The sequence below is a fragment of the Boleophthalmus pectinirostris genome, unplaced genomic scaffold (genome assembly GCF_026225935.1).
Source record: "Boleophthalmus pectinirostris isolate CB_2022bp ecotype Guang Dong unplaced genomic scaffold, ASM2622593v1 HiC_scaffold_2, whole genome shotgun sequence".
In the NCBI taxonomy this organism is placed as follows: Eukaryota; Metazoa; Chordata; class Actinopteri; order Gobiiformes; family Gobiidae; genus Boleophthalmus; species Boleophthalmus pectinirostris.
In genome coordinates this window covers 28,589,220-28,617,014 of record NW_026571152.1, presented here as the reverse complement: position 1 = coordinate 28,617,014, position 27,795 = coordinate 28,589,220, and the positions used below count along the sequence as shown (strand labels likewise).

At 37.9% G+C, this 27,795-nt stretch overlaps 1 protein-coding gene across 1 annotated transcript; it reads right to left on the bottom strand.

The window, feature by feature from the left end:
* Nucleotides 1-1,097: 1,097 nt before the first annotated feature.
* Nucleotides 1,098-25,338, bottom strand: LOC129409527 (solute carrier family 66 member 2-like). Its single transcript, XM_055155901.1, has 3 exons — nt 25,302-25,338; nt 20,027-20,279; nt 1,098-3,228 (listed from the first exon to the last, which is right to left on the bottom strand). The coding sequence occupies exons 1-3, from the start codon at nt 25,336-25,338 to the stop codon at nt 3,054-3,056; spliced, it is 465 nt and encodes a 154-aa protein (XP_055011876.1). The 3' UTR covers nt 1,098-3,053.
* Nucleotides 25,339-27,795: the final 2,457 nt, after the last annotated feature.

Below are 27,795 nucleotides of genomic sequence, written 5' to 3'. Positions count from 1 at the left end.
CTGCTGTAAAAAGACGCTCCTATAAATAAGTGTCTAGCTTTATTACATAATTAACCATGCTACAGGGCTAATGTGACTTTTGTGCTGAATACTGATTAGATAAACTATTCTAAACATCCCTACCTGAGGTGGTTTGAGCATATTTGCAAGTTTAAACTGTGATGTATAGACTTATAACAGTGGTTAAAATAGCTGCAGTCTATTATACAAAGAGTGTTTCCATTTGTAGTCAGCCTGGGTCCATGGAAAAACATGGAATCCATAGCATGTAACAAAATGTAGTAAAGCTTTACAGAGAGCACATCCTGGTGTATGACCTTGCCCACGGGATAATTGAAGTTTATAACATAATCTTTTTACAGCTCTGATCTGAGTGCGTTTAAAAGACATATTATCAATGCTTTGACAGTAACCTTACATAAATCAGAACATGTACAGTCAAGTTCAACATGGGGAGAGGATGGAAATGGGGATGATGGAGAGAGAGGTATCATATGACTCACTTTCATATGATGTAGAACAGAGTGTACAGAGGTAAGTTCACAAAATAGAATATAATAGTAGGCCTGTCAAGATAATTACTATACTGACATATAGTTCAATCTATGAAAGCTGGAACAATATATTTTGGAATAGTGGGGTGATTTTTGCCATTTATAATGTAAGATCTGAGCAGTAGCTGTAGCTGTTGAAAAAATAACTTATATTTTATTTATCAAATTAGGGGTTCATTCTGCAATCTTTTTGTTGCAGCTCTGTTTTTTAATAATACTGTCTGTTTAAAAATGGGTTTATTGTTCTGTAGCAATATATCATGCTTCAAAATTTGTTATTCCGACAAGCCTATCTAATAGAATAGTTAACCAATCTAAATTGACATGCAAGTTTAGCACACAGAGACACATTTTAAGTGTTAATGCAGATTATGAAGTGTTTTAGAGCTGGTCAGTAACCTCAATAAATACTTTACGGCAAAAGGGCAACTAATTAAAATAAAAAAGGTTGAGGAATTGAAGTTGATTTGAGAGGCGACTCCATTAGGGACCGATAAGTCTTGACTAAATATTTAAAAATAGAAAATTATGTAAACACTTGTCTAAATATTTAAAAATAGAAAATTATGTAAACACTTGTGGATCTTCTGACCAGTTAATGGGCAAGTTCACTCTGTGTGTACTCAGCCTATTAATATTAATACTATTCACTGAATTTAATTACTAACATTATCTTGTCCATGATTTGAATATAGGTAAAATAACACTGAGATATGGATGGGCAATATGGCTTATGGTTAAATCCAGCTGTCACTCACTCAGAGCCTTAAAGATACTGTTTGAGCTCGGAGCAGCATTAAAGGTGCACTGTGTAACATTTCTGGTGTAGGGTCTGCCATCTGCTTGTCTCAATGAAGATGTTATTTTGTCTGGAATGTTCTGGTATGGCATTAAATGTACCCATCCTGCATTTACTCAATAACATGGGATTTTATTGACCTAAAATCTATTCTTCTTAGTGTGAGTGGGCTTGCCTTTCCACAGATCTGACATATAACTTGGCCCTTTGGTATTACCTGCTGTCTTTGTAGAGATATTCAAGTGTATATAAGTTTCATGGAGAGAAGCGAGTGATGGACCCTGCACAACAAAAGTGACACAGTGCACCTTTAAACAGAGAAACAGTGAATCAAAATATTAAAATTTCACCAAAATAACAGAATGAATGAGATCACGATTTGATTTTTCTCAGTGTATCTCCCAGCTCTCCACTGTGGTAACACTTCAAGTTCTTTGGTACATGATTCTTTGTCTTTGGAGCTTGTCAGTCATTGAACATTTAGATTGTCAATCGGGCCACAAAGCACCATCATGATACAGATTGATGGAGTGAGTAGTCACCATTACCTGGTGTACCGTGGCCTTGACTTTACCAGCACTCTCAGAGCCAAAGGCAAAAATCAATACAAGTGCACATGCATTATGTATTCTGAGAGGAATCCAGCGAGACGTGGAGAGAGGAGTGGGAGACTTCTCCATCACTCAAGCAGCCAGGCACGGTTGCTCCTGCTTTTACAGCAACAGCAATAGTGTTACAGAGCTGAACATAATATAAGCACCCATCACAAGTAACAGTAATTTTGTACAAATAAAACACTTTTGTAACACTCCTAGATTTCATTACATCTGGTTTAAAACATGCATAATAATCAGTGGTTTAGTGTCTTGACCACTGGCTGATCCACATAAAACCGAGTCACTAGTTGGAATCTTGGTTATATGTGCATATTCTTGTGGCTTTGAGCAAAACACTTAACCCACACTGTCCACTTTAGTGACAGTAAGTAATTTTGTACAAGTAAAATTATTTTGTAACATTCCTAGATTTGATTATATCTGGTTTAAAACATGCTTAATAATCAGGTGGGGTAGTGTCTTGACCATTGGCCTATTCACATTAAAACGAGTCACTAGTTTGAATGGCGGTTATGTGCATGTTATTGTATCTTTGGGCAAAACACTTAACCCACACTGCCCACTTCAGTGACAGTAATTTTGTACAAATAAAATTATTTTGTAACAGTCCTAGATTTCATTTACATTTGGTTTAAAATGTGCTTAATAATCAGTGGTGTAGTGCCTTGACCATTGACCTATTCACATAAAAAAAAAAAAAAAAAGTTAAGAGCGGTCACTAGTTCCAATCTTGATTATGTGAATATTCTTGTGTCTTTGGGCAAAACACTTAACTGACACTGCACACTTCAGTGACAGTAAGTGCTTTGGATTACATCTAGTGAGTTTGGTCAATTTAAAACAATGTCATCCTATAAAATACATGATCATACTATATCACTTTTACCCTAATATTATGTAGTTGTATTATTTGTTCTAACAAGGCTTTTGTTCATCTCTGTGTGTGGAAGGCTTTTTTTGGGGTAACTGCAAAATTTTGTTAAAGAAATTCAATAGACAAGGCTAAAAAGGTTTTGGTTGATAAAAGGCACACAGACAGGCTCGGTTGTTCATATATCGCTGTAGCACTATAGTTTATCCGGTTTATCCGAGTTTGATGCGCGTGTCTTGGTTGTAGAGCAGGACTTGGAGCAGAATGGCGACGTCGATGAGGATTTGAGCTGAACCGCAGAGCCAGAACTGAGCGGGGCTGTCATTCAGGACAAAGTAGGTGGTTTTGAAAACGTCACCAGCGGTCCACAGCAAGACCATCTTCACACTAGAGGAGAGAAAACAACAAAGAAGAAAGAGACGATGAGCGAAAAGCAGTGATAGTGAAAATATCTTCAACTACTGGCTAAGTAGGTCTGTCACGATAATTACTATAATGCCTTATTGTTCAATAAATAATAGCTGGAACAATATAATCTGGGCTCAGTATTTATTGTGTGTACATTTTCTGTGTAAAAGTGTAGTATTTTTGTTGTAATATAATAACATTTGACATAATAACTTGAATATGGCTGATTATTGGTTAATTTTGTTATTTGTCTGTTGTAGCTCAAGCCTTTTAACGATACTATATATTTAAAATGGCTCACTAGGATTATCTTGCATTATTGGTATTGTATCAGTGGCATAAAGTAGTTTCAATATTATCTCTGTAGCGATATATATTGTGCTTTGAAATGTGTTGTCATTGTGGCAGGCCTAACTGTACAATACAATTTTGTTTATAGAAAGTAGAAAGACCTTGAAAAGCACAGCAGCGTACAAAGCCACTACATCCCAATTCCCTAAAGCAGTCCCCAGACACCCTCCAGAGAACACAGTGTGACTTCTCCTCCTCACTTTGTCCTGGGTCCCTCATCAGTGCCCCCTCCACTTTGATCTGCTCTCATTTCTTGCCATGTTTGCTTAAAGATGACATATTAAGCTTTTTGGTTGTTTACTTTGAAACTATATGATATCATTTGACATTTTATTCATTGTAAACTGTAATATTGATCTAGAACGGCCTCGTAATAGAAAAAGGTCCACTGACTTTCTTCAAAACAGCAAGCCTGATATGCCCGCCTCTTCAGCCTTTAGTAGCATTTCACTGTTAACAAGCCGAAGATTTTAAATTACGTGTGTTTATTGTTGCAAAATGGCTACTTTTTTGATTTCTAATAAATAGAGAGCATTGGGTGGAGATAGGGCATAGATGAAAACAACATTTTCTGAGCATCAAGCCTTGAATTCAGGACAACACAGGAGCAATGATGGGAAGAATGCTTTGACAATGTATTTAGTTACAGAAATTCAGTATTCTGTAACTAAATACAAGCATTCTTCCCACCACTGATGTATTTTGTAACATATTCTGATACATGAGACAGATATTCTGAATACTTAGAATATGTTTACACAGAGTTGCATTATGTTAATTACATAATAATTCTTTTTGTTGCATTAATTCATGTCCAATTAGGGATGAAAAATCACACAGAACAGTGTTTTCTTTATTCTCACTAATACCGTGCAGTTCAAAGCCAAAATTGCATGATGAAACCAAATGAAAAAGTACTGGAATACAGGTACTCAAAATTCAACACTGAGCACGATTATTCAGACATGCATGAATTGTTAAAACTTTGAGTACGTTAATGATAATGGGACACACACTGCAATAACATGGTTAAAATCTCATAAAAGTCCATTTTCTAAGTCCTTCCTTCATTCATTAGAGGCTCTTACTGTCCTCCACCTCGCTATCTCTCTCTCTCTCTCTCTCAGTACTCTGCTCTCCCAGATGTAGCAGAGGTTGATTCCGTTTATTCTTGCTGACTTCGTATAAGGCAAAGCTGGATTCCTCATCACTCATCGCTGATACAAACAGTTGGGGCGCGGGGGTGAGGGAGACAGTCAAGAGCATGTAACTGTACGGGACACAGCCTGGACTAGGACTACACACCCCAGGAGACAGGACTGTGCACTAGAGGAGACAATATAATGACTATGGAGACTGCTGTCCTATCCTTGAGTTCTCCTTGTGCACTAGTGTCAAGCTTCCAAGTCTCCCCAGGGCTCCTCCCTCAGGCCAATAGGGAACGTGGCTGTTAATGGCAAAATATGGCAGCGGAATAGAAATGGTGCAGAAATGAGAACGTAATTATTTAAAAATATGTGCAGATGTGCTGAATCCAAGGCGGACGTGGTGATAAAATGTGAACCAGAGCAGCATAGAGATGAGCCTTAATTTGATAGTAGAAGAAGATGGGAAGGAGCAGTGGCCTGGGACATCTGGATCCTCTCAGATACACACTGAGATCTACAGTCTTGTGTTTACTCTGCTCAAACAGGGAGATGGTGATTCGAACAGGGATTTCTGACACCGAGATGGACTGTCCCTACATAAATTGTCAAATCCCACAAAACATGGCAGCACAATATACCACGATCAAATAATAAACATTACAAGTGTCAGTTTGTTATGTCTATAGCACATTTCGTATGTATAGTGTGTAACTTATTTTGCTATATGTAAATATTTGTACATCATTTTGAAGCTTTGGAATGAATGGGGGTGAGTTAACATGAGTTTTTCTTCTTCCTACTCCTTTTTTAGAAGTATGCTTGAGAAGTATGCTTTGTTTACAATATGTAGTATGTGTATGATTTTCTTTTTGCTCTTGGCACAAACTCTAAATAAAAACAAATTAATCAATCAATCAATTAGTTGGCACAATTCTCAAATACTGGGATAAATGATAATATTGAAAATATCTTTTGCCACTGACACAAAGCAAGATAATGTCAGTACACCAATTTTTATATACAGTATTATTATAAAAGGCTCAGCTGCAACAATAGCATTAAATGGTAGACAGTGAGTCATTTATCATATACAGCAGGGGTCACCAAACTTTTTTACTCTGGGGGTCACATTAACACTCCTGACTGTGATGGGGGAGCCGGGGTCAGGTAGGCCGACAAAGGAATACATGCTGTTGAGCAACCAGTCCGCCTTTCATCCACCGAATCCTATTTTCTCCCGTCTGCCCTCGCAAGCTAGAATACTCTTTGTAGAGGGTTTCGTAGAGTCAACGCAGATTATATTCTTTGAAAACCGCCACAGTTTCTTTACATATTAGACAAACTGCACGGTCCTTACACTGAACAAAAAAATAATCGGTCGTCCACTGTTCTTTGAAGACTTGGCACTCTCACCTTTTTGTATTTTAACACAAGTCATTTTGTTGTCCTTAACTGCACTACAGTACTCTGCACATGTGTTGACTGTCACTGTTTGATCTTGAGCTTGTCAAGTGAAGAAAATTTGGCAGCAAATGTAAATACGTCATATAATTATTTAAATATAAATACTTCATATAAATATAATTTTTTTATTGAAGAAATCAACAAAATACAAGATGCAGACATGTTATTATTTGCCAAAATGTAATGTAAAGACATAGGCTATACAACTTTTGAGGATTGCCTCCTAGGGCCAAGTGGAGGAGGGCAGCAGGGCTGGTCAAAGGGGCATGGTGGGCTGGAGTTGGCCCGCAGGCCTTAATTTAGATGACTCCTTAAATATAACAGTCTTAATAGATAAACAATATCACACATTCCAAAAACGCTGATGAACAAAATACTAAATAGAGCAGATTAAAAACAAGGCTCTGTGAATAAGTATCCCTATGATATCAAACATGATTCTATTTGAAAATAAGAAGTCTCAATACATTGCCATTTTCCTCTCTCCATTCAACTCCGCACTTTTAAGGCAGAGCTTTTTGATTTTGCTTCCTCAGTCTGATCCACCCACATCAATTTAACCACTGCAGGCTTCAGCACAAATCATGCCATTTCCACCCTGACTGACCACAGAGTGCTTGTTTAGAGCCTCACTCATGTGTGCCGCCTCCCTCACAGTCTCGACCAGGCCTTTGATTGAACTGCTCCAAAAATAACAAGTGCTCAAGCATTTAAAATTGTCACGCTTTTACTTTCCCCCCTCTCATAAATCTTCAGGGAGCGCTCTGCTTTTGTTCTTTCGCTTCACAGCGTACTTTTGAATCTTACATTTCACTGCTAGTCTGCTCCTTTCTAGCACCGCATCATTGTCTTATCATCGCTGTTCTTTTCTATACAGTGAGAATCACAGACTGTATAAAGAAGTGGACTAAGTTCCATATTAGCAATAGGCATTTATTTACAGACAAAAAGCAAAACACATCATGTACACAGAGCAGGTTAATACAGTCATTTCAAAACCAGTTGATGGAGCCGGAAGAGCTCCCATGTTCACTTCATATTTGAAACACAGCAGCTATGTCCATTTATATATCCAGTCTATGATCACTTCAGAGTCATTTGTATTTTTATTAGCTCTTAGTTGGATTTTTAGTTGGTTGAGTTACCTTTTTAGAGCTCCAACTTCATGCCTCCACAGACTGACTGTCAGGGCAACAAAGTAGATCACTTTCATCACAGTTACCCCTGCTGTGCGCCTGCTACTCGTGCCATGAACCCCCCAGCCTCATCTATCACCACAGATAAAACTAGAAATTAAACATCAAATGGCCTGTGAAGGTGAATTTCTTTAGGTTGCACGATCATTCAGACCTTATCTGGAAAGGGCTATGTTTCTTAGCATCCAATTCAGTTTATCTAAAAGTAACGAAGTCTGCTTGAGTGCCTATCAACCAACACAAGATGAATCAGCAGTAGTTTAGTTCCACTGATGCAAGAGCAAGTACGAAGGGCGGCACGAGACAAGAGACTGGGTCCACAAGAAAAGCACAAGACAAGATTATGGTAAATAAATTAAATGCACATCTTCTCAATTGTGTAACTCACCAGCATAATAAAACCCATCTCTACATGTGTAGTTGCTGCATTTTTATCCCACCAGATTATGGTACGAGATCTTGTCTCATTCCTTATAAATACACAATGTTGCTTAGGTCCAAACATTTGGATCTAAAACTTAGCAAACAGGACTATGTAGGTACAGACATGCTACTGTAAATAAATAATATAAATTTAAATATATATAATAAATATAAATAAATAAATATCATACTGTGCAGTTCATACCGTGACAATATTGTATCGTGAGACTTGGATATTGTTACGTCCCTAATAGATACAAAACATTCCCTTAACATTTTGCTTATTCAAGAACAAATATGTAGATAAATGCCTCTTTTTGGTTCAATGTTTAACAACTTGTAAAAAAAATAAATAAAAAAATCTAAAAGCTTCAGCTTAGACAACTTTTTAATCAAACTTTAACTACGCCTCATCTGTGCTCACTACCTCCCACTGACTATTTGTGCATTCTGTTTCAAGCCTCTACCTCCAGCCTGAACATCCATCCAAAATCACTGCCCTGCATTGGCTACTCCCAGTGCTCACGATAGGGCACCCTTCATTAACTAGATCAAACTTTTAACAAGGTGATTAAGGAGAGGGATCATTTGTACCATTGATTTGAAGACAGAATATCATAACAGATCATAACAGCTACACTTTATACACATTCTGCATGCCTTTCACACAGTCTGCTTCATGTGCTAGTCTCAGTACTCTTCAAATCTAGTCTCAGTACTCTTCAAATCCCATCCATCGTGGTCCTTCTCACTGGACGCCTGATGAAAGACACACAGAGCAAACAATTGAACTTGGTGTTGAGTGGGGCTCGAAGGGTCCGTCGGGACAGACCAGTGATTATGGTATTGATCGAGAATACTGACTATCGCAGCTCCACACATGGGGTTTGCCATTCCATGTGCTGCTTAAATGAATTTCCTGGAGATATATATATATATATATATATATATATATATTATATATATATATATATAATATATAAAATTAAATATAGTTACTACTCTACTACTACTCAAAACGTAATATGTTAGATCAGATTAAATGTACTTACTGTGATTGTCAGGTAAAAAACAACAAAATACAGCGGCAATATGTAACAGATTTTAGATGAATTACATGGTCTGTGTGATTGATTTGAGAGCCTGTGGATAAAAACTGTACTTAATATAGAGCATGAGTTCAAATACTGGAACTACATTGTTGTTTGCTTGTTCACAGAGTGACACTTACTGCCTGAGGTGCTGTAGTAAGAAATATAAGAAACTTTTATAAGAATTCACCTGTAGTCCATTTTAAGTAAAAGAACAAGCATCCATTGTTATTGTGAATAGACTCCTATCTCCACAAATCTAACTTAAAGCTTGGCTTGGCAGCGTCATCTGCTTGTTTAATGTTTAAAGTTTAATGCCATACTGTGAGACACTTCTAACATCTCCATGGAGACAAGCAGGTAGTATAACAGCGCATCTCTTTGAATAATTGAGTGTAAAAGCTGATATCTGACTGAAAATACACTAGTAAAATATTTAATTTCATGTCTAAAAATATGCAAAAGAGCTACTGAGAACAGAGCATTATATAACACAACATTAAATAAATCATAATTATAATGACTCCATTTTGTTACAAAACTGTTAAGAATACTGTGAAAGCATTCAATGGCAGCACCTACATACAATAATTGCAGGTTTGCAGCTACTAAACACTGGGCTTGTTAGTTGCTCCAATACAAACTCTGAACGCTCAGAAAGTTTCTCCATTTACCACCTAAAATCATTTACACAGTCTGGACAAGTCTCCCATTGATTACAAGTGGCCTTGACACGCTCATCTGAGCAAAGTGCAGAGAAGCACAGGGTAAAGCGGTGCACCGGGAATACTGTGAGGATGGAGCAGAGAGGCCAAGTGATTCAAGGCAGATGTTGTGGGGAAACTGACGAGAGATGGATGACAATGAACCGGGGCACAGGGGGCAGGGGACCGAAATGTCTGAGGGGACAAATGCACCCCGATGGTGACAGGAGCGATGGGGAGCGCCTGACAGGGGCTGGGTGATTGCTCTGTGGGGGGTGAGGGAGAGCACCACATGTGGGACCCTGCTCGTAATTGCACTGTGTATCGAGCCAGGGCTGTCAGGGCGGCTATTAGCTCTGGGAGGCGGCTTAAGTGGACAAGTAGAGCGTTACTGCTGCAAACTGGCTCGAGTGACATTTAAAAACGGACTGGCCCAGAGATAATTAAAAGTACAAGAGTGAGATTCGGAGCTCCAAATTGTTACAAGGCGCCTGTGTTGCAGATTTTAAAGTGGTAAGTTACAGACTGATCACATGCTACAAGTGGACTGCAGATTTGTCGTTACTATTTGAGGGCTGGTATTTGAGGTTAGGGTCAGCAGTTTTGTGAAAAAGGTGTGATGATATGTGGTGTTTTAAAATAACATTTTTGAATTTACATTTTAAAATATTCTGATTCAACTGGATACTCTTTAATGTTTAAACATAAAATTATTAAAGGTGCACTACGTAACTTTTCTACTGGAGGGTGTCTGACTGGCTTTTCTCCATGGAAATATTACTGCTATTCCACAGTAGGGCATTAAATATATCTAATTCCAGAGAGCCATTTTATTTATCACATTTTTACCACATTAATATTTTCTTTTTTCATTGGTCATAAAATGATTGGAAAAATCCCCAAGCCACATTCTGGCAATCAAAAAAGACACAAATTATTCAAGACAAGCAGAGAGCGTTCCTGTCTAATGTGGAGCAGTAATGTGTGAGCACCATGAGTGTGCACGATGAGTGTGCACGATGAGTGTGCACCATGAGTGAGCTCAGTGTGACGTTCTCCACACACATAAACACCTGGAGAGGGGAGCTCATCAGCTAATGAGACAGGTGCAGCTTGTTACTCGTGATGAGCTCCCATATGCATCAAACCTGAACGTACAGCACAGAACAGCACAGCACAGTAAAGTTATACTGATGCTGTGAGGCGCTGTGTGTTTAATGAGCCTGGAGGGGGAGGGGGGACGTTTTGACTGACAGCTAAAGGTGACAGTGGAAAGAGCAGAGAAGCCCAAAGCAAAAGTTTGAGGCATCCCTCATACGCTAACAAAAATCATGCATATTAAAACTAAATCTTACCAAAATAGTAAAACTTTTCAGGCCATTTCAAACCAAAGTAAAACAAAAACAAAAACAACAACTGATGCATTATAAGTTCCACTAGTGACACTATTACCATGTAACTGCTTTTGAATCTTTTTTGAGTAAAATTAAGTGTTCACTTTATTATAGAATTAATAAAATAGTATTTGTATAAGTAATAGTACTTACAATAGAACTTCTTACAGTAGTAATGGCATTAGTGTCATCTTAGGCTATGTTTATATGATAACGGTCTGAACAGAAGACGCAAAAGTGGCGCAGTGTCTTCACTTTTTATTCTGTGTTTAGACAAGTGTTGGGGAGGAAATCTGCGTGCATACGGTGATGCAGAAGTGTGTGGAATTCGATTGGGTATGCATGTCATCTGACACGTTTGTTTCTGTGTACTGTATATGACGTAAACACGTATGCGACGTGAGCAGATCTGAACAGAGTTTTGTGTCTTGGGCAACTTTTCCACTCTGGAGGGTGGGTTCAGATTTTTGCATTTTTAAGCCCCCAAAGTGCTGTCACCGTCTAAATGAAAGGCACTTCTGATTAAATATTTTGTCATTTTTACCCGCAAGCATTCTCGTGTAAACAGGCCCTGAGTAATAATCCTGGCAGCAAAGGTGATTCCTATAGTAGATTTATGTAGGCAAGTGTAGCAGTAGGAACCGTGTTAAGTATTTAATGTTTTTTTTCCTCACCTAAAAGTTCAAAACTGTGACCAGGTTCAAAAGGGTAAATCTTCCGTGATATAAACTTTGAGGGCACATTCATGCATAACCTGACATTTTAAACTTCAAACTCAGCAGTTTCCCTTGACTCTGCAGCTCATCCATGCATACCAGCCCTGCCATGCTGTACCCACGCACTTGCACACGTTTGCCCACTCCAGAGGGCATGTATGTGAGGTGATTTACCAGCATGCAGGCCCAGAACTCCCTCAGGGCTGCACACAGACAGAAATCAAAGACCCAAAGAGGAGAGCTGCTCTTAACCCACTAACTATGAATTATGCATGTTGATCGATCGCGTACAGGCAAACACAGGAAAGTTCTCAACCTGCCAGAGAAAAGATGGATTCCACATGAGGAAAGGAAGCTAACTGGGAGTGGATAAGAGGGAAAGTTAGCCCAAGGATGTTTTTGATTTGGTTTTATTTTTAGAATAAATCGAAAAGATAGAAGGATTCGTGCAATTTCTAGCTGAGCACATTATCAGACAAAATGTGGAATAATGATATTAATACAAAAAAACAATTGGATTTTATAGTGCCTTTTGGGCACTTTAAAATTGCTATACGTTAGATCATTCACTGGTGGTGGTAGTTACTTCTGCACAAGCCAAACGCACAAGTACACAACACATTCAGATATAGGGAAAGTGGGTGAAATGTCTTGCTCGAGGGCTCAATGGCAGAATGTACTGTTTTGAACTGGGATTGAATGCTCTACTCTTTGCCTCTCCTCTTGCCAAAACTGCTGAACTGCTAAAGCCTTATGACTGACACGGTGACATATTTGGTTAGCTCTCTTGTCACATAACACAATTCCTGGTTGGATTTCTGGAAAATACGGGCCTTTCTGTAACTAGTTCGCACGCTCTGCCTGTGTCTGGGTAGGTGTCAAGGTATTGCAAATCATCCAGCTACTCCTGATCAAAATGGATCAAGATTTAGAAATGGGTCCCTGTATGCTGCACTGCAATTGTTCACTGCCCCTGTCCAGTGACATGAGCGGCTCTGGTTGAAGAATGAGCCTAAAGCTCGGAGCTAATTTCCCAATGGGGACAATAAAGCCCACCTTAACCATAATCTCCTTGGCCAGATGCATTGATTACATAATGTAATATAAATATAGACAATGAAGTGGCGTGGAGAATTATGGTTTTAATTCATGACACGAACAGTCAATCCCTTCATCTGTGCAAAGTCAGTCACACAATAAAGGCATCAATGGAAAATCCCTGTTATAGAACACAACAGGTGAGAGGATCAGCAAAGCGACAACAGGAGTTCCATTACATATGTGCTGTAGCATTAGTTTTAGCTGATTAGAGACACTGGGTTAGATTTCTAGTGGAACATATGACCTTATGTCAACATACAACACATTCAAAACAACAACACTAGAACAGTCAGTGTTACTGTGATGATGTTTTTGAAACACAATGTGAAAATTCTGGGCACGTTCACTAGAGCCAAATACATAGGCCTATAATTTAAGGTGAAAATCTCCATGACAAAGTGTGTCCAGGAAAGAGGAAGAGAAGCAGATTCATCATAAAGAGTGTGTGTCGGTGTGTGTGTGTCTGTGTGTGTCTGTGTGTGTCTGTGTGTGTCAGCTGCAGACACACAGCCTCTGCCCATGTCCCTCACGTCTGAGAGTGACATTGAGGAGGTTGGCAGCTCTCTGCAGAGCTGGCACCGGAAAACAGGAGAGGCGGCAAAATAGATAAAGTTAATGAGAGAGAAGAGAAAAACAGGCCGACTCCCCGGGCAGCCTGGCAGAGCTGAGCTATCACGCGGGCACCACGTACACTTTGTGTACAAACAAGTCAGCTTCAGCGTTCAGTGGCACCAAAGTGATAATGGGGACTTTGAAATTACACCCTATAGACACACAGGCACAAACAGATCAATGATGTACTGTCAAAATGTCTTGTGTTAGTTACTTTACATATATATATTATTTTAGGGACTTATTATGATTAATATAACTTATAGCACTTGCACAAAATATATTGTTTTCTTCATTTATATAGAGGATAGGGTGAGAGAGTGCTCTGCTGTGAGCTGTTGTGTTATAATGAAAATGAATGAATACAGAAAATTGTACACTGTAAAAATTAAGCCCAAAAACATGCATCTCTCCAGACGGGAGAGAAGTTTTGAAGTCAGAATGTGCAATGCCGTAACAACAAAACGTGACAGTATGTCAAGAATTTGAATTGTTAATCAAGAGTTTTCACATCACAACAGAATCATGCAAACTAAAAAAGAAAAACTTTAGAAGCAAACGTAAGTCTTTTCAAGTTCAGTACTTTATTACATTACTACACTATTTCATTCAGAAAGTTTGAGTTAAAAAAAATTTTCACAGGAAAGATGATCTATTATGTAAAGGACAGTGAATGAAAAGATGTAACTATTGTTCGGTCATGGTATCAGTGATTATGGATAATTGTAAATCTGTAATGCATCTTCAGAGCTTGGGGTTTTGAATACTGCTTTATTGCATCTACACTTTGAACAAACAGAGCAATACACATGGTCACAGTCCTCTGTACCATAGATATAAGAGTCCATAAGCGCACATACTCCAGTGGTGTTCACAGGCACACCTCAGTAATGGGGCTCTGGGGAAGACAGTGTGAAGTGGGCCTCACATGAGGAAAGCATGAAGTGTCACAGGCAACGTCATTATCTTTTAAAGGTCACTGATTATATGATGGTATGGCAGAAAATGGGCACAAGCAAATGGGCACGACACTGTTAACAATGTGTTAAACGTCCTATATTGTGCAAGATTGACTCTTGTGAGATTTAAGACATGTTATAATTTTGTAACATCCTCAAAAACATACCTGGACATGTGTTTGGTTTCATATGTTTGAGTAATTCTTCTGATCAGAACATAAATTATAAAACAGCATAATATAGTCCCTTTATGAAGTGTTGCAAAACTTTGATCAGTGCTTAAGATTCTGTACATATTTTGAAAGATCAAAAGTCCAGAGAAGACATTAGTCATCATTTCCCCTGCAGATAATTTTGTGCACTTGTTTTTGGGCTATACAAAACAAATCCACACACATTTGAAGTTGAATTTATGTCGCTACTAAAGCATCAGTCATTTCTAGGGCCCTAATATTGTGTTATTGTATGCTTAATCTTGGCTGCAGTCTCTTCTCCTCTCAGAGCACTTAAGGGAGGTGCAGATGTTCACCCTGAGGACACTCCATGTGAAATGAGCCCCAGCACTGAGAGGAACAGTAGAAGAAGAATCATAAATCACCTCCACAGTCTACAGTTGAGTAAAATACTCTGCTTAAAGACTTTATGGGATTATTCACTGACTCTTTGGGTACCTCTGTGATGATGGCAGAGTCTAGGGAGTGAGCAGAGAGCTTCACAGTAACAGAAACGTGGAAAATACGGTTGTGTAGATTGTGTAGATGATGAAAAAGGAAGACATTAGTGAACAAAGCCTATCAAAGAATAACGGTACTAGTTGATGTTTTCACTTATAATAAACAACATTTTTTGATTATGGGAAATTAGTAATGCTTTTTTAAGTTGCTTGATAACTCTAGTCATTTTGTGTATATTTTCTGAAGATTTTACAGGAATCAAACAACAATTAATGTGATGTTTTTGTTTAGCTCAATTATTATAGACATGGATAAAGATCATTTGAATATTATGAATAGGTTCCATATTTAAACAACTGTTACAATGTTGTACTTTGTTAGTGAAAGTGAAAACAACATTGATCTAGAAGAAAACATCATGGAGAAGTTAATTTTTTCTATGCATTCTTGGCGGTTTTCACAATCATACAAAATGTCTCACGAGCGATTATGTCGACCCTTTTTATCACAGTAAACGATATTATTGTTTATGGTCCCATTCCCAGGCGCATACCTATTTCCTGGCCACCCAGAACCACACACGTTGACAAGAACTTTACAAACAAATCAAAAATCGAAGCCCCAAACTATTACTTAGAAAAAAAGAAGTTACCGTATATTCTGTTCTGAATGTTGCAAGAATTTGAGAGACACATGCCGCAATTTAACAGCTGTAGTTAGACTGTCTTAAGTTTGGGGTTTCCTTTTCGCTCTTTTGTCCAATTCGAGATCCTTCTTGATTCAAACAGAATGTACAGTAAGGCAGCCATACTTGTGCTGCTTTATAAACAGATCCCTCAACTCAAAGACAGAAAGGAGAAAAGCAGGCTACTCTTTGTTTTAGACGATGCACATTGTCTATATAACAAATCAAAGGAATGTCATGCATTTGAACCACAAGTTTAGAGCAGAATCCACCGAAAAGTTAGAATAGCAGAAACCAGAATCTTCATTTTCCCAAGTGTCAGGTTTCATTCCTATGTGGTGTTGTTCAGAACATGACTTATTTCTAACTGTTTCACAGATAAGTGGAGCATGTAATATATTGAGAATGCAAAATCCCTGCACAGCTCCATTGTACAGGAAGCACTGATGATGACAGACAAGGGACATAATGGCGAAATAATGATCATAATTAGTGCGAGGTTCTGTGCCATTAGGGGCGTAATTGATCTTAGAGTCTTCTACCTGAGAGGCTAATCAGTATGCACAGTGACCTTTACACACTGCATACTGTGTAAATAGGGCATTATTTTAATCACAGCATGAGCATGACCTCTGAGTGGTGCTAGGTCATGTACTGTACTCACTTGCTATTTTAGTCCTGCAGAGGTGAAGAGGGCTCACGGGGCACTTATGGATCCAAACTAGGGAAGCAGCGATACAGATTTCTAATGACTGAACATGTATCTAGATAGTTTGGTTCATGATAGCTGTATTTAGTGAAACTGTGGCTCCGTTAACCCTACTGATGCATCCCCAATCTAAAGATACTTGACTAAGGATTTAGCAATTCACACTGTTAAAGAGACATCAACATTTCGTTCAACATTTGTAGATCCTAGATTTGAATATTTCTTAATCTCTTATTACCTGGTCCCCGAAAGGTTGACCAGGGTTTGTATTCACCCTGTGTTTCTCTGTGTGTCTCTGTGTGTCTGTCCACCTGCGATAATTCCGCCATTTATGGACCAATTGTCACCAAATTTGGTAGGTGGGTCAAGCCCCCGTGCCCAATGCCGCAAACAAAGTTTGGTGACGATCCGAGGTCATTTGAGGTCACACAGGTCAATTGAAAGGTCACGCCATTATAAAGGATAGGCAATTTCTGAACCATCTGCGGGCTAAAATATTCACCCAATCATCACACAAGTTGGCACACACATAACCAGGGTATGGGCTGGGCTCCTCATAAGCTGGCATCCGTGGTGATGAACTGCCCCCACCGATGCCTCATGGGGGACCAGGTTGCTATCTCTGATTGTGCTTGTTGATACTTTGCAGTTGGGCGGGCTCTACATGTATGTGTATGGCAGTACGTTAAGCAGTTACCATAGTGACACAATGCACACATTACCAAACATTGCCAAAAATATAAAATAGATTTAAACAACAAATTTTCAGGAGCCTGTGATCAATACAAGTATTGATGGGCTTTTTCAGGTGTTTAATTTCCAACAAAAAGGTGAGAGTGACTAACTAAAAAAAAATCCAGGAAAAAAGGCAGCAAGGTGGCTGAGTGGCTAGCACTCACGCCTCACAGCGATCCCTGGGTCCCCCAGGCCTTTTTGTGTGGAGTTTGCATGTTCTCCCCATGTCTGGGTGTATTTCCAGAGGGTACTCTGGTTTCCCCCAATCAACACAAAACATTCACGACAGGCTAAATCCTCTAGCAGAGGTCCTCCTAACTAGGGATGGGCATGATTAATCAATTAATCGATAATTGATCATTAAGAATTTCATCGATTATGTTAATTTTAATCGACAAACCGAATGTAGGTTGCTGTGTGTAGCGTGACCAAACAGGGGTCCGTACATGTAGCTCTCTGCACTCAGAAGGAGCGAGACACAAACAGTAGGTCAGCCTGCAGCGTACCGAAGCACAAATGTGTATTTAACGATGATTTGTACAAGAAATTCCACGCTTTCTGTTGCGTTCGGGACAAGTGTGAGTCCATGTGAACAGTGTACAAAGCAGCACATGTTTCGGTGTCCAGTGGGAAAAAGTTTTACCAGGTGAGAGTCGCGCAATGTCGATGACGAGTCCCCATGTCCCTCCCCCGTACAGTGTCCTGGTTTTGACAAACGCAAATATGGTCACACTAACCTGTATTTCACTGAATCATGGCTTTTAATCCGACAGAAATTGACCGCATCAGCGACACAAGAGCTGTAGTTTTATCTTCGCTGGTTTTAAGTTTCGTTTCTGTGAGTTGCGCAAAACTGAATTAAACACATTATAATGTCAAACGGATTGATGTTCCTCTAGAGTCGTTACGGTTTATATGTCGTAAAGTTGAATTTATTTATGCAGATTAGTAGTGCAGATAGTAATAATAATGATGATCATTTTAATATAAAAACGTTAATGATTAATCGATAATCATTAATTCTTCCGACGATCGATTAAGAAATTTCATCGAATGCCCATCCCTACTCCTAACCAACCTAGCAACAAGATCATGGAGATCGATTCCTACAAAATACAAAAAATAAATAAATAAAATAATAATAATAATAATGTTGGCTAGCTTATGTAATGTTATTTGAGAGGGATGTTATTTAACCACACAAATCAACTCACTTGTTGTAGTTCCAACTAAGTCAGTTTATCCTGCTAAAATACATCTTAGATTAAAAGTCTAACTTGAGCTGAAGTCCTTAAAGACTGAACAGTGCCTACAGTTAGCGTCACATTCCCTGGGAATGTTGAGGACATTAACATTCCCTGCAAACTATCAATAGATTTACATGTGAAATCTTCAAATCATCAAATTCTAAAACGTGAATCCAACCTATTGCAAGGAAAATTTAAAAGTCAAACTACTTTAGTAATTCATCAAATAACAGTAGCAGTTAAATAACACCTTTATTATGAATAAAACATCCAACAACCTTGACCTAAGAATAAAAAAGTTCCCATAATTCACAAACGCTTACAAGTGTGAAATTCACACACACATTCTCCGTCACTAAAAGCCTGGCCATTCTCAGGTCTCATTGCAATAAATTTTTCATACTGACGGTTCATATACACTGACCATTGACCTTCCACAGAAATACTGCCCATTAAGTTGCAAAAGTGTAGAAATATCTGGGCCTCCAAAGTACTTTTCATCATAGTATTATAGTAACTTTTAATTTAATTAGTCTCACACCGTTAAATGTGAAATGTGAACGATGACATGACTTACGGGTCTATGAATACAACATTAATTTCAAACCCAAATTTATCAGAGGAAATGCATCTATCCTCGTCAGTGAGTGAGGGGGCGCATTTATGGCTTCATTTCATTCTGTCATATAATTTCAAGAGTTATTACCATAGTTTCTTCATCAGAATACTAAATACACCCAACCCAACATGCCTTTAGGAGAAAGTGCTGGCCGTACAGCATTTGCGAAGTAAGAAACATGGTACATACAGGTTCATATGATGTTACAACAGTCCAAAACTTAAAATTGAGGTAAAAGGCAAAAGTAAGCATGTCAGAATAATGTCTCTATTGACTTACTGTACAGCATATGATACATGGAACAATACATTTTTGGGTCAGTATTTATAGTAAGTACTTTTTTTCTTTTCTTTGAGAACATGGTTATTTTTTCTGTGGTATGATCAGCTGTAGACAGTTGAATACATAATTTCTATGACTCATTATGATGCACACTAACAACAAAAGTGTTTCATTCTGCTTTTTATTTATTGCAGTTTGTGTTTTTAAACCTTATTTAAATGCTGTAGGGTGATTGTGTCTGTGGCAGAAATTTGTTTAAAATTATCGTTTAGCGTCTATATTTTCTTCAGCAACACATTGCACTTCAAAATTTGTTACACAACCATTTTAAAACTATTCCAGAAAGTCCAACTATGTAACATCTATATGATTTTTCCCTCCCAGTATCAATATTTGTTCAAATGAGTATTTAGTTTTGATGCTATCTTTATTATTGATGAATGTTTTATTGTTAATTGTTTGTAGAATTTGCCATTAAACTGTGCAGTTTTATGGTTAATATAACTGTAATTACTGAGTTTACAACCATGAAACAAAAACTAACCTAAGTTTTACATTTTCAAATCCAGTTAGTCACCCCTAGAGTTATACTGTCCATTACCCTTGATCTGAAATGAAATCATGACATAAATTCTGTAAACGTTGTATTTGTTTGAGTCGACTGTACCTCATGCCCTTGGTGGAGCGGTTGCTGAAGTTCTGCAGAAGTTGAGGGAGGCCAAGCATGGCCTCAAACAGAAGAGCCATGGACCCCAGTGTTTCCACAAAGACCACAGAGTCCAGCAGCAGCAGAGTGACCCCTGAACACAGCACCGTGAAGCCAAAACAGAACAGCAGGTAATCCTCAAACAAGCTCCACTTCCAGAAGTAGTTCAGGTCCAGATCTGTCAGAGGGACAAGGAAATTACAGATCAAGAATTCTGTTTGTACACAAACCTATGGATCTTAAAAGCTTTAATCTATTCATTCACTTCAACATTTTATAACAGCAAGATAATAAATAAGAAAGATAATAGTAAGGTTTGAACCATGCGCGGCCTTTATACACTGTATTTGTATTAGTATTTGTATGCATAAACACGTTTAAAGAGGCTACATTAATGTGTAGGCTCAAGAATTTGTTGACATTTATAATCATATTCCTGTCATGTTTATTGTAAAAGATATGATCTACTGAACATTCATAACACAAAATATGCAGTGTGACTTGGGTCATTATCTAAATGTTATTCTGAAATGATTATTTTCTTAGATTTAGCATGCGCATTGATTATGGAAACATTAACATCAACTCATTTAGAATTTATATGTGACTGAAACTATTTTGTAATTATTATTTTAAACATAAAACATAAAACATCAAAATGGAATCAAACACCTGAACTGAAAACACAAAAATGAACATCTCTGATTGTGGTTATAGTAAACTTGGACATCGTGTTTTTGTTTGTTTGTTTGTTTGTTTTTATAAGTTTTGTGGCGCTGCAGGTGAGAGTAAATAAATCTGCAAATGCACACGGAGGAGCCACACAGACAGAGAGACTGAGAGTCATAATGATTATACAGCAGGAAAGAAGAGAGCAGTGCCCTGAGCCTTTCATTAGTGAGCGGGAATTCTGCAAAGACAGCCCTTCTAAATCAATACATTCACATACATAGCTGAACTGAACAAAGATAAATGACTTTTGCCTGTGCTTTTACATTTGAATTACTTTGAAATAAGCCTGTTCTTGGCACAGCTAGACTATACATTTAGAAAGTTTATTGCTTTTAGTCCAAAGCTATCTCCACACTGACACAGTCCCATTCTTCAACTGATCCTTTTGCAATACAAATGACAACAAAGGCCAATGTTGTGCCAAACTGCTGTGAAATCTTGGAAACAAATTGTATTTTATGGGAAAGACGGGCTACTTCTTGGACATGGTAACAAAATATGGAATTTAATTTTTTTGTAGGCATTTCAGGTTTAAAGGTACAGTGTGTAACTTTTCTGGTGAAGGGTCTGTCAAATGCTTTTGTAGATGGACATGTTATTGATTTGTCTGGAATATTTTCACAGTATGGCATTAAACCTTCAAATCAGGCCAAGTTACAGTCCAGATCTGTGGAGGGACAAACCAACCCGCAGTCATAATGCCTGTTTTTCTAGGTATTTTTGAGAAGTAAAACCACCTATTTAATAAATTAATAAATGTGAGGTAGAGCTGTTTAATGTCATACTGTGGAACATTCCAGGCAGAGCGCTGACATATCCATAATAAACAAGCAAAATGAGCTCTGGCAGAGTTAGTTCAAGTCACTATAGAGAGTTTATGAAGGAAAACATTGGCTCTGCTTCGTCAACCTTTCTGACAGTGCAAATCATCCCCTCAGCCAACCATAAAGTGGCATGATCGATGACGGTTCATTGCTTATGCATAACTGCACAGTTAAAAACGGGCTGACATCAGCAAAAGAGGGGTGATAGACTAATAAGACAACATCAGCCGGAGAACTCAGGAGTGACAATGCACTATCCAACCTCACTCCATTAAATAGCACCAAAACTTGTTCTGTCATTTTCAACTTCAAATTCTGTCTACAAACACTGACATGATTGTCTTTTTCAATTTTTCTCTCTCCATAAACATCAGCTAGTCCAGAATTCAGCTGCATGTATCATAAACCAAACCTCATCCACTCACCACATACGTAGGGATTTAACAATAACAAAAATACAGTGATATCACCTCATCAAAAGTCTCATTATATCACAATATATTGAATTACAAGTCTACTACATTCTAGTCAATCATACATAGTTGTGTAGATAAAATCTTAATTCTTTGGATTATAACAGAACCAACTTCTTGTCAAAGCATTTTAAAAGGAAAACGGATTATTCACAATTTTGTTATCGCATATCGTGTAAATATCGTACAGAGAGATTTGGATATCATTACATCCAGACACACTTGACCCCTATTCTCAGCTCCACATGATTACCAGTCTATTTGGCTGGCTTCTAGTGCTAATAAATTAGGCTCAAAATAACCTAAAATGTAATTAGGTAGATTTCAGACACTTGGAGACACACTTTCAGACAATTACTGGGTTTCCTAAAATATAACATTGTATTGGCCAATAATAATAATAGAGTTCTGGGGCCAAGTCACTAAAATAATAAATGTGTTATATAACATTTGTTTTTACCTTTAAAGGTTGTATATAACGCAAAATTGACTCTTGTGAGCTTTCCGTCATGTTAGAATATTGTTTACCTCCTCAAAAACATACCTGGAGTTGTGTTTTGTTTCATTCTCACATGTTGAATTAACCCTATTAGTATTCTGTCTACATCTACATCAAAGCTTATAATGCTCTGTTCTGTTCTATTGATGTTATGAAGTGGTAGTTTTCTAGTTAACAGGTACATTTTACCTTTAGTTTAGTAGAGTTTGGAAATTCCAGGGCAGATATAATCCAAATGATTTCAGTGAAGGTGTATGGAGTTTAAAACACAGTGGAGCACTTCCTGTATTACTTCAAGATGTCACAAGGTGGAAACAGTGTTTTCTGTTTGAGAGAAAAACTCAGCCTAAATATGCAGCATTAGTTGGTTAAACGTGTGAATGAAACATAACAAAATTCCAGGTTTGTTTTTGAGGAGGAAACAGCATTATAGCATAGATCAGAAAATAGCGTAATATAGGCCCTTTATTTTTGATCAATACAGAAAACTGCCTCTTGCTCTCCATCTGAGAGAATGCCATCCTCACAAACAAGAATCTGAAAGCCACTATCTTTCTGTTCACTACACAATAAATTAAAATGCATTATGTTGGACCTTTCAGCTAATCACAAATGACTGAACTGCATTTCAGGCATAACTCATTGTGACTGTGACTCTGTGTACACTGGTGTATGAATGTGTGTGAATGTGTGTGAATGATGCTGATGTAAAGTGCTTTGAGAGCCCAATGGAGGCACAAATATATTATATATGTGAGCATGTAATTATTAACCACTTGACATTTGTTTACATAAGGGGTTAGAATGAAAAAAAAAAAAAATCATTATTGTACATTGTGTTACCAAAAGGTTGTCTGAATGGAAAGTCTCCATATATCCTCCTGTCCCTATATCCTCCTGTGTGTGGAAAAGAAGGGGCTGTTACGAAGGAATGAATGTTCCTGCAGTGCTAAAACCCTATTATAACTGTGCGTTGCAACACTGGAATTTCCCCATTGTGGGAAAAATAAAGGTTCTCTTATCTTATTATAGGAGACGAACACTGACAGACCAATTAAATCAATTAGAAGAAAAAAAATATGGCAAATGTTTTTTTTCCGTGTACCGGTAGATCTTTTTTTTTTTTTTTTTTTTTTTTTTTAATGAGATTGGTCTTTTGTAATAAAACTGCTGTTCTACTTGTTTCTTAAATGATGACAACTACTAGTTAGTTAATATAAACTGCCTTGTTAGCTGAGGACATACAGCTGCACAGCTCCAGCCCTAAACAGCGTGAGACTGGGCTGTTTTCATTGCACACCATCGGGCTGCATCTGCTACTGCAACCTGGAACAAACCAGAGAGAGACATCTTGCAGCTCACTGTAGCATGTTTATGGCAAATGTGATTAATGACTTTGTTACATGGAACCACGCATAGACACATGGCCAGCTGACAATATGTAAAGTGGGAATGGGGGAACACATACTATCAGCTGTTGGGGCGTGACTTCCTGTATGCTTGTCCGTACGACTACAACAGCACAGAATTACGAGTGGGTTTTTCAGAGTGAATGAAGAATTAAAGTGGCCATCCTTTATAAGCATAAGAGATGACTTCATTAATTTTGAAAAAGGTCAAATTGGTGAAGGATGAATTCACTGGAGCAACAAAAACAGAGGTGTTGTGGTATAAAGTCATAAGTGAGACAAGCGCTGTTTATAATTTATTCTGTTCTTAGGCCTGTCACAGTAACAAGTTTTGAAATAAAATAAAATATAGATGATAAACAATAATACTGAAACAAATTTATGCCACTAACATAAAAACTTAAGAGCAGATTTAAACCACAAAAACAATTTTAAATGTACAATATTATATAATAAATAAATAAATAAATAAATAATGAATAAATAGCAGAATGAAAGACTTCAGTACTTAGTTTGCATCTGTAATGAGTCACAGAAGATCCCAGTTACGCAAAGAAAATGTACACACGATAAATATGAACTTCAAAATCTCCAGCTTTTATACTGTATATACAGTACAGATACAGTAATTAGGCCCAAATGCCAGAAGCTGGTGAAGGGCCTATTAGTATCGCAAAGCGATGCTACTAGTGGCCGGGAAATTAACTGGGATCCTCAAGAAATTAGCCAGAGCGTTCCGAAAATGTATAGATTGTTAGCTTTAAAAAAAAAAGATTTTCACATTTTTGACACGTGTCTTATGGTCTCAGTGAAGTGACAAAAGTGCCCAAAATTTGGGAAATTTTGAATTTACAAATTTACAAATTGGTCCCACAAACAAACTCAAATTTCAGTGAAATATGAATCAGTTGCTAAACTCCCTGCCCTGAAGCAATTTAATGTGAAAAAATTGAATTTGGCACATTACTGTCCCTAACAAAATTTAATATGGGGAGAAAAAAATTTAGTTTTTCAAAATTTTCTGAAATTTGGCAAAAAATTAAGTTTTGGCATTCTGATGTAAAAAATCATTGACACCCATACCATATTTTTTACGCCACTGCCATAGCGATGGTATAAAATCTCCATGTTCACCAAATTCACCAAATTGCACAGACTGGGGCTGATTTCACTCAAACTTCAATCGTGGGTGGACACCCAGACCCTGAACAGATTGATATAAGAAATACAAAAATGGGTGCAATAGCGCCTCCTATGCAATTTGGATGCCATGGCAACAAGCCAAAAAACTGTTCTCACCTAGGGTTAGGTGTGGGGCGCAGTGTCTGTGGGGCATGGTGTTTGCGGGGCACAGTGTGAGACCCGATCATTGACACTTGTGGCTATATTTATATGTATGTATCTGTACCTTTCTGTAAAACTCACAGAATTGCTGTCAGTTGTCTAATACGTGAAATTATGCTATTGACAAGTTCAGAAAGAGTGTAAAGTACTAGAGTAGATTGGGGAGTACGTTTGTTCAGAACTTTAGCCCACACAGAGAAAATATCACACTTTCACAAGAGAGAACCAAACAATAGCCGCAATGTGATCATGCAAGGAAACACAATGGTAATATTTATGTCACTAAATGCTCCAACAACAATCCCAGTTTTCATTATGAATTATTAGTATTAGAGCTGAGAATCGCAGGGTCCATCATGATTCGGTGTAGAATACATGGCTCACAATACAATAATACAATGACATATGTGAAAATCGATATATTGCATATTATATTCCGTAATATCCTATTATTAGTTTTAGAACAGTATTTCTTTGTTAAACCACTACCTAATATGAAATAAATCAATTTTAATAATGAAAACATAAGTCGTAAGAATAAGTCAAATATATTGCACAAAAAAGCAACAAAATTTGCACTGTCACAAAATAAATGAATATATATATAAAATAATACAGCAGCCCACAATATCGATGCTCTATCACCAAAGTCAATATCTTGATAAATTGATATAGTATATATAGGCCTTAGTATACATAAAAATCTTCAGTACTTCTATAGCCATAACTGCCCTGGGGTAGACTGATAGAAGCAGGGTTGCCAATCTGTGCCAATGGTCCCTGCACTGAAGATAAAAGAGAGGCCTTGCTACTGTATGGAGCAGACTTACCAAAACATACAACAGTGTTCAAGTTCAGTTGTTTCCACCATAAGCACTTACTAGCCTCTTTCAAACTCTAAAAGTTTAATATACTTTCCTCCCCTCTTCACCTATGTGCAGCAAATGCTCTCCTCCATTTGGAATATAAGGAAAATCCATTACTTTCCAGACATTAATGCTACGCCCTTCTGTGCCTCTTCCTCCCACCTCAGCATTCTTGTGTTTACCTGTGCAATCGAAGTGCCCAGATGAGAATAATGAAAATCTATGCATCATTCATGAACTCAATTCTGGTATCTGTCCTGACGCAGTCCCACACATCTCTTCCTCCACAGATCTCCTCTTCTACTTTGACCTACTTTACTCCCAGTTTGTCAGACACGTCATTGCCTAAAAACATGGTTGTCACAGACGGAGAGGTGTCTTGACCTTTCCATGCAGCGTCTTGTTTGGTGAGATTTGAGGGCTGACAGTGCACTTCAAAGCGGCCAGACACCAGAGACTGTCTTTGTTTACACAACTCAATTACAGAGGTGGTGGTGAAATTGCCCCAGACAAGCCAACCTCACACACAGCACATGCCCTTCAAAGACCCCCTTTTGCTCGTGTGACATTTTAGACAGGGTGATTTCAGTTCACACGTGCACTATTCAACTTTTTCTGTGCACTGTGTAACTTGTAGTGAATGGCCCACAGTACAGCAATTAACTTCTGTCTCCAGGAATGGTACAGTGTAGAGAAAGTGTCATCAGTGATCATCTGGACTCAAGACAACATGTAGTTCAAGCCAGTCACTGGCTTTGGATGGGACTGAAACATCTTGATGAAAACTTCTCTACATATCAAGCAGGTGATCCCACCAAGACAGGTTACAGATCAGATCTGTGGAGAGACAGGTTCCCTCACCTGTTACTGAATAAATGCAAGGGGGGGAATGCCAACAGAGGCATTTCTTGATAGAAAATCTTTCAAATAGTTCAAAAGATAGTGTTCAAAAAGTACAACATCTTGTGTTATTTCAACAAAACCTCTACTCCATCATATGGCAGGTGAGAGTCAATTTATAGTCCAAAAACATTTAGCAAGTATTTAATGTATTGTTTATTTCAATAATCTACTTATCATGAAGAGACATTTTATCAGTGATCATTTGGATAGTTTTTGTGAACAAGATGTTTCTGCTTCCATCCAGATTGGACTTGAATTGCCACTTGATTTAAGTGGCTTGAAACAGAGCATTTATCGTTCTTTGGGTGCCTAAATCCAACTCCAGAAGGGAGGAGTTTCAGAGTGAAACTGTCCTGCCCTAGTTTACTGGATAACAATGGCTCAAGCCAGTTCCATCAATCAACAAAACAGTTCAGATCACAAATGAAACCCTCTCTACATTGAAGCACTCCTGGATGAATGAAGGATAGCACCGTCTCAACTCATCGTGATTAATCAAATTAGTCATTTCAGCTCTAGTCACATTAAAGTTATTAAGTATCATATTGGATGATTAGTCCAGTTAAAATGCCATTAAAATGACTCACAAATCATAAATGTTGTTCAGAATTCAGATGAGTGCATGCACAGTTGTCAGAGGTGTGACCAGATTAGTTCTTGCATCATCAGGAAGCAGTAGC

Bases quoted from the DNA above. Each gene is read 5' to 3' on its own strand.
- LOC129409527 (XM_055155901.1), bottom strand. From the start codon at position 25,338: ATGCCCCACAGACACTGCGCCCCACACCTAACCCTAG. The intron at 20,280-25,301 runs GTGAGAACAGTT...GTGTACAAACAG, and splicing joins CGCCCCACACCTAACCCTAG to AATTCTTGATCTGTAATTTC. The intron at 3,229-20,026 runs GTACAGTCGACT...TCTCTCCTCTAG, and splicing joins CGCTCCACCAAGGGCATGAG to TGTGAAGATGGTCTTGCTGT.